The sequence below is a fragment of the Otolemur garnettii genome, unplaced genomic scaffold (assembly GCF_000181295.1).
Source record: "Otolemur garnettii isolate 467f Iridium unplaced genomic scaffold, OtoGar3 scaffold00072, whole genome shotgun sequence".
NCBI lineage: Eukaryota > Metazoa > Chordata > Mammalia > Primates > Galagidae > Otolemur > Otolemur garnettii.
In genome coordinates this window covers 6,775,127-6,783,381 of record NW_003852467.1, presented here as the reverse complement: position 1 = coordinate 6,783,381, position 8,255 = coordinate 6,775,127, and the positions used below count along the sequence as shown (strand labels likewise).

The following is an 8,255-nucleotide window of genomic DNA, read 5'->3' as shown; positions in this document are numbered from 1 at the left end:
GTCACAGCTCACAGCAACCTCAAACTCTTGGGCTTAAGCAATTCTCTTGCCTTAGCCTCCCAAGTAGCTGGAACTATAGGCACCTGCCACAACACCTCTTTTCTTGTAGCTGTCATTGTTGTTTAGCTGGCCCGGGCTGGGCTCAAACCTGCCAGCCTTGGTGCATGTGGCTGGCACCATAAGCACTGTGCTACTGTCGCAGAGCCAACATCTGTTTTATTTTTATTTATTTATTTGTTTATTTGTTTGTTTATTTTTGAGACAGAGTCTCACTCTGTTGCCTGGGCTAGAGTGCTATGGCCTCAGGCTAGCTCACAGCAATCTCAAACTCCTGGGCTCGAGCTATCCTCCTGCCTCAGCCTCCCAAGTAACTAGCTCTATAGGTGCCCACCACAATACCTGGCTAATTTTCCTTTAAAAAATTTTTTTTTTTAGTAGAGATGGGATCTTGGTTTTCTCAGGCTAGTCTCAAACTCCTGAGTTCAAGTGATCCTCCTCCCACCTGGGTCTCCCAGAGTACTAGGATTGCTGGCGTGAGCTACCATGCCTGGCCTAAACGTCTCTTTTAAAGAATGTTGAATATTCTAGATACACAATTTTTTAATTTAGAAAAGGTTTTATATATATATATATGTATATATGTGTATATATGTACATATATAAGGAACAATATTGAAAGAAAGGGGTTCCAAGAGAATTCTGGTTAGAAAGTATCAAAACAATCATATTCTTTACCAAAGATAGATGGCTGTAATAAAAAAAACCTAAAACAATCATATTCTCGGGTAATTTTAAATGTAGATTAGTACAACTTAGTTTTTCAATTACAGTAATATCGTCAGGTACATTTTTTTTTAGGTACATTTCTTTATGCACCAAATTCTATTAATATTTTAAAAATAAAACTGAATTAATATTTTTGCAAAAATGGGATTTAAGGGTGGCGCCTGTGGCTCAAAGGAGTAGGGCACTGGCCCCATATGCCGGAGGTGGCAGGTTCAAACCCAGCCCTGGCCAAAAACTGCAACGAAAAAAAAAAAATGAGATTTAACATTTACTTTCAGTAGACTGATAAGACTCTTTCTTCTCTGATAGCCAAATGACCAATAATTTCACCTTTGCGGGAATTGAATTGCTCATTTAGTATCTTTGAGGGAAGAATCAAGAAAGCTAAAATCTACAGCACAGCCTCCCAAAAAGTTCTCCATAGGCTCTCTTTTGCATTGCCGGTGGGAGGTTAATGTTGGTCTATATATGTATTATGTTCTGGCTATTTGTGGCATGCTATCTGTATTGTTTGTTAATTGTCATAAGCCTTAAATATTGATTGTATTTTTGATTTGAAATAATAACTCTTTGCTGCCTTTTATGAATATATTATTTTTATAACTTATTTTGTTTTGCTATCTTGTGATTCTTAACACAAATATTGTAATTATGTGTCTCTCTTTTGGTTTGCTTGACTGGAATTCCCTTCTGCTTGGATGACCACAGGTGACCCTAGTATCTTCTGTAGTCTGCCCTTGGGCTTTTTTATAGTGAGTAGCATGGTAATGTTAATCGGAGCAAGGTACATCTCAGGTCAGTTACTCTTTAAATTAGACAATTTTATTAGTTAGCATTAATGTATTTGTGTATAACTCAGCAGAAAGTGTTCAGTAGTTTTCATTCCTTCTATGTTTAGGAACCTGGAAAATCAATTAAAGGTCTAATTAGTTAGGCCAATCTTTGGGGGTGGTTAGAATTAAGAACTATGACTCTGCTTAACCTTTCTGTATTTTTAATGGGTGATGATTTCTTTGAGGGGCTACATTCTGCTGTAAGCTGCAGAAATAAGCAAAAGTGAAACTACTAATGTTAAAATGAAAGGACTTTCAGAATGAGTGATGAAAGTTCAAGTGTAATTTTGACATCAATTAAACTGTCTTTCAAATGTATATAAATTGTTTTTCACACACTTGAAAATTTGCTGAGCAAGTCTTAATATAATAGAACCTCCATAGTTGACCACTTCCCTACACTGACCATCTCCATATGTTGACCAGTGAGTTACAGTCCCTTGGGTGGTCAACTTACAGAGGTTCTACTGTATTTCAATTCTGGCAAGAGTTTTGAGCCAGAGGATGTAAGCAGAGTTCCTGTAAAATTCTAAAACTGGGGACTATTTATAGTTACTTTTATTTTAGTTAAAAGAATATATTTTGTGAACTAAAGTTCTTTAAATTATGACTTAAATAAATATTGGGGTTGAAACTGAATTGTTATTTTTGAACATTAACTTCCACTAAATATTCTTATGAAAGTAAAATGGTTCAGCATGTTATGACATACATTATATAATCTGTTAATTTAAATATAATAGCCATTTTTAGGATCTAATCTTATGATACTCAGTTTTTTTTTTCAAATTACTGGCTTAAAATGGAAATGACTTATTTCATATGTTTTTATGAAAATGAAGCTTTGTAAGACAGTCTTCATGATTAAGGAAAGAGTTAAGTCATCTCCCTTAATTAATATGATGATGACCTGAGTTAAATGTACAATTTAAACTTTATTGGGGGGTAGCTTTAAAATTTAAACTTTTATGTTGGGAGAACATCTATGCATAGAAATCTGACAAGCATTTATTCAGCTTGGCATTTTCAACTTAGTGTTATTTATAATATGGAATGAAAATTATTTATGTCATCACAACATTAAATTATCTTTTAATTAATAAGAAAATCGGAATTACTTGTATGAGAATTTAAAATTAGATCATATTACCTTTCTATGTATTTTTCATGTTCAAGAATATTCAGAAAAAAATTTGTTCAGATCTACTGCTTCTGTACTAACAATGCCTTATTTTGGCATAAGTAACAGAAGAGAAAACTATGGAATACCCCAGTAAATAATGTTTTCAAACATAAGCACTAATCCAAGTTATTTTACCTTTGGAGTTACTTTACAAAAAGCCTCTGTATGCATAAAACTATACAGAATCTATTCTCTTTCTGCTTCTTAGGAATGTTTGGTGGAAGACTCTGAACATTTCCGTGAGCACTGTAATTTAAATTTATAAAGAAACATGTATGCTGTTTGAGAAAAAAAAATTATTACTTTTCATTATCCCTAGTACTTTAAGCTGCATAATGATATTCTGAGAAATTAAGGCAAAAATCATTGGAGCCAAAATGTTTTACTGATTTCTTTTTTTTTCTTTTTTTCCTTTCCTACTTTGGTACCATGATGGTATGAAAAGGTCTAGTCCCTGTGAAAATGGAGACAATTAGCATTAATGTAACCTAAAGGATACATTTAAGTGTCCCAATTCTTAGACTTCTAAAATGCATATAGTCACCATCTTTAAGTTGTCTTTTTGATGACATAAACTGAGATTTGACAAAAGTAGGAAACAGTTAACAACAGTGGTAATAATATTTGCTAATTTTGGAAATGGCCCAGTTGCACTTACTGCATTTTAACCATGAGGCATTATTTAGAAGTCATATGGCATTTCTAGCTCAATAAATGATTGAATAGTCTTCATTGCTTTAACTCCTGAATTGCTTGTATGTATTATTGACATATGATTTTTGTCCCCATTTTAGGTGTTCCATAGATGATACCAACTCATGGATCCCCAAGATGGAGTTTTTTACATAATGAGAAAACCCAGCAATTCTGTCTCTTAATGTGATGACACTATTCATAGACTCTGATTTTATTTATAAGCCACTTGCTGCATGACCCTCCAAGTAGACCTGTGGCTTGAAATAAAGACAATGCAGCAGAAAGAATGCTTTAGAAACATTTGGTGTGTTTTTTAACATAGACAGTTAAGGTTGGGCTAGCCACTTTGGTTGGGGGCTGGTCCCCTCCATTACCATAACATCCTGCCCCATTCCCTCTGAGATCTAGGAAGAACTCAGATCCTATCCACTGGACTCTTTCATCAGACATATATTCAAATGCTACTGGTCTAGGATATGATTCTCTGCGCTACACGCACTTAAGGGGTTACTACCAACCTATTAGAAATAAAGGGCTTTTTGTTTGTCGGTAAACAGACTCCCAAAAGTTTTTTCTACCTATTAGAAGCTCACATCTTCATTAAATGTTTAAATAAAAACCTCTATTAGGTTATTAAAATGGAAATTTAGTATTCTCATAGATTGAATATTTTTCTGAAAAATATTTGCCAAAACAAATTCTTCACCCAATATACATGGTCTCACTATAATGACTTTCTATCAGAATCTTATAGGAAAGGACACTTATTTGTTTGTTTCCATCCCTCTTTTTTATATTTTTTACTTTGTATAACATACATGCCTATATATTTTGTATACTGAAGTTAGCCCATTTACAAAGTAAGAGTACGTTATATTCAATAGATTACAACAGGGCTAGTCTTAGACTACTAAGTATATAAATATTTTGGAGAAAGCAGCTATATACATTTGGGGGCAACGGTTATGCATATAATATACCAGGAGAAATTTTTTCTTAAAGAGCCAACATTTAAAATTTAAGTATATAATGTTAATAAAAGAAAATGAACTTTATTGTGACTTCAACTATATTCCTTATATCGTATATTTTTATTTAATTGTCAAAAGAGAGGGAAAAAACTGTAGAATACTATGGTAAATATTGTTTTCAAACATAAGCAGTAGTCCCAATAAAGTTATTTGTCCTTCACATTAATTTTAGACATATTTGAGATCCTTTTGAGGAGATGAGAGAATGTCAAATAAGTAAAAAACCTAAGCCGAAAAAAATTTAGGAATGAATCCAAGAATCTCTTTTAATTCAAATGTTATCAATCATTAATTAACAAGAAATTGCTGAGATGACAGGATTATCTTAGCTTAATATCACATTACAGCTGAAAAAAGTTTACCATTAGAAATGCCTTTCAATGAAACCAAGAATTTCTCAAAATATTTAATGTCACGTTATATGAAGTCACCTAATCTAACTTCCTAATGTCAGTTTTTGAAATATTTAAAAAATTAATTTACAGTAAACAACTAAGAAAAGAACTTCCTAGTTATTTTCTTGAATGAGTGCTGAATGGGAAAGTATTTCTATGTTAATATAAAAGATTTTGTTTTGTTTGGAATTAATGATAGCTGGATTTACTGTTCTGATTGTGCTGTTTCTAAATTATTGAGTCTGCTGGGTTTTATTGATGTAGCTGCCTCTTACGTGACATAAATATCATAGAAAGGTACTGTGAAATGATCAGTTTGTGGCAGGGTACTTTTAAACATAATTATGTTTCTACAAAGGTAGGTTGAGTTCATTGTAAATAATTGTGAAGATCACTGTTCAAATAATTTTAAGATTACACTGATTTTTCTATGAATTGCAAGATTTATAAATGTTTGAAATTGTACATGTTGATATTTAATGATAAATTTACTTAAAATAAATTGACCCCTCATTCTTACTTGCATTTCTCATTTACAGACTAGAACTTAGGTCAGAGTTAAGAAGGATGGTTCAGGAAACGTGACACTCAGCTGTTAGCACTTGATCAGGCACATTCTAAAGAATTAACCAACAGGCTCAGCACCTGTGGCTCAAGCGGCTAAGGTGTCAGCCACATACACCTGAGCTGGTGGGTTTGAATCCAGCCTGGGCCCGCCAAACAACAATGACGGCTACAACCAAAAAATAGCCGGGCGTTGTGGCAGATGCCTGTAGTCCCAGCTACTTGGGAGGCGGAGGCAGGAGGCTTGCTTGAGCCCAGGAGTTGGAGGTTGCTGTGAGCTGTGATGCCATGGCACTCTACCCAGGGTGACAGCTTGAGGCTCTGTCTCAAAAAAAAAAAGAATTAATCAACAGCTAAAAAAGTAGTTTCTGGAATGAAGAACACCTTAATCATTCTATTAGAACAGACTGCACTATCCCAACTCAACATTTCTGGGAAATACCTTGGCAAGGTCAACAGCCATTATCAATAGGGTCTTGCATGGCTAACCTTGACCTTCCACTGGTTCCATTCTGTGCTTTTGTTCATCTCTACCTGGGATAGTATATGGAGCCTTGAATACCATTGTTTTCTCAGCTCACAGGTAATACCTCAATCTTTTGTTCTCCAACTAATCAGTAAAGTAAGTAAAGCATCTTTGCTTCTGTAATGAATTTTTAGTGTGTTTCTTTTGAAGAGCCCAAAGCCCAATTCTTTGGGATATTTATGGAGTATTTTATATCATATGGGATTGAAGAATGATAGCTATTAGCATTGACAGTGGAGTAAATAATATTTGTCCTGTACTGTTTACTTTATAGTAAATAGAAATCCAAAAATTATTTTTGACTGTAACTCTTAATAGCTTATTTTAACTAATAATATTTAAATAATGAAATTTACTTGGTTCTTTGCTCTTGCAACCTAGCAACTTTTTTTTTTTTGAGACAGTCTCACTTTGTCACCCTGGGTAGTGTGCAGTGGCGTCACACCTCACAGCAACCTCAAACTCTTGGGCTTAAGTGATTCTCTTGCCTCAGCCTCCCAAGTAGCTGAGACTACAGATGCTCACCACAATGCCCGGCTATCCCCCACTGCCGCTGTTGTTGTCATTGTTTTAGGAGGCCCAGGCCAGGTTCAGGTTCAAACCCACCAGCCCCAGTGCATGTGCGTGTGGCCAGCGCCCTAACCACTGAGCTACAGGCACCAAGCAAGGCCAGTATCTTTAACTGCCTGTTTTCATCCTGTTTGAGATAACAGATTCTACCCGGCAGCATTACAGTTGAGAAGATGACAATATTTTACTTCAAACAGCAGCCTCACACCTTTTTCAGTTTTCCTGTTTAGTATTAAAATTCAGGGCTTGGTGCCTGTGGCTCAAGTGGCTGAGGCGCCAGCCGCATACACCTAAGGTGGCAGGTTGAATCCAGCCCGGGCCCGCCAAACAACAATGATGGCTGCAACCAAAAAATAGCCGGGCTTTGTGGCAGGCGCCTGTGGTCCCAGCTACTTGGGAGGCCGAGGCAGGAGGCTCACTTGAGCTCAGGAGTTGGAGGTTGCTGTGAGCTGTGATGGCACAGCACTCTACCCAGGGGAATAGCTTGAGGCTCTGTCTCAAAAAATAAATAAATAAATAAAATTCAGTAGCTTCTTTATTCCTTATTATTGAACCTGATGGTATTTATCTCATTGGTTGCTTATTATTGTATCACTAGTTTAGAAGTAAATTTCATAAATAGTATCATTTACATCATCATCAAAACATTTATCAGAGAGAGACTTTAAATAAAACCTAGTGTAGCTGTACAGTAGAATATGTGTAGCTGTGGAAAAGAATGAGGGTATTGTGTAGAAATGTTTGGAAACATATTCAGGAGAAGTGAAAAAGCAAGGGGCAGAGCGGCATCTAAGTGTGCTACCTTTCTTTCTTTCTTTCTTTTTTTTTTTTTTTTGCATTTTTTGGCCAGGGCTGGGTTTGAACCCGCCACCTCCATCAGATGGGGCTGGCGCCCTACCCTTTCGAGCCACAGGCACTGCCCAAGTGTGCTACCTTTCTATGAGAGAGAGAAAGTGGAATGTTTGCCTATGCTGAAAGGACACTTAAGCTATTAATAGTGCTTACCTCCTGGGACAGAAAATGGTGATAATCATCCATTTGGGAGATCAGAACGGGAAAACATTTCACTACATATATATTTCAACCATCTTAATTGATGGCATGTATAATTTTGAACCATGTTAATGTATTAACTGTCTATAAAACTAATTTTATTATACATTTTTGAACTTAAATCCAGAGGCCATTATATATGAATATTCATACCGCACTATTCATAATAGCCAAAAAAGAGGACATTCAAATATCTATCAAATGGATAAATGAAAGTGATATAGCCATACAATAGAGTATTATTCAGCCATTAACATAGTGCTGCTAGCATGCTACGTGAATGAACCTTGAAAATATGCAAAGTGATGGAAGCCAGACAAAAAGTCACCTTATTTTATGATTCCATTTGTATGAAATGTCCAGAGTAGACAATCCATAGAGACTGAAAGTAGATTAGTGATTGCTCCAGGCTGGGAAAGGAGAAATGGGAAGTGACTTCCCATAGGTATTGGGTTTCTTTTGGGGTGATAAAAATGTTCTGAAATTAGATGTGATAGTTGCACAACTTTGTTGAATATACTCAGAACCAGATTTGTATGCTTTAAAGGGATGCATTTTATGGTATCTGAATTATATCTCTTTTTTTTTTTTTTTTTTTTTGAGACAGAGCCTCAAGCT

The 8,255-nt window shown here is 35.4% G+C and overlaps 1 protein-coding gene across 7 annotated transcripts in view; it reads left to right on the top strand.

The window, feature by feature from the left end:
* The window catches only part of GK (glycerol kinase), a 78,224-nt gene extending 72,781 nt beyond the window's left edge, over positions 1-5,443 (top strand). For 2 of the 7 annotated variants that reach the window (XM_012807602.2, XM_012807598.2), the window contains 2 exons: positions 3,011-3,041; positions 3,597-5,443. In XM_012807602.2, coding sequence (XP_012663056.1) covers positions 3,011-3,033 — 23 coding nt within the window. In that variant the 3' untranslated portion in view covers positions 3,034-3,041; positions 3,597-5,443. Of the gene's footprint in view, positions 1-1,494; positions 2,036-3,010; positions 3,051-3,596 lie in introns of those variants that run through there. The other 5 variants (XM_003793741.3, XM_012807601.2, XM_012807599.2 and 2 more) reach the window with 4 other exon arrangements.
* The last annotated feature ends 2,812 nt before the right edge of the window (positions 5,444-8,255 follow it).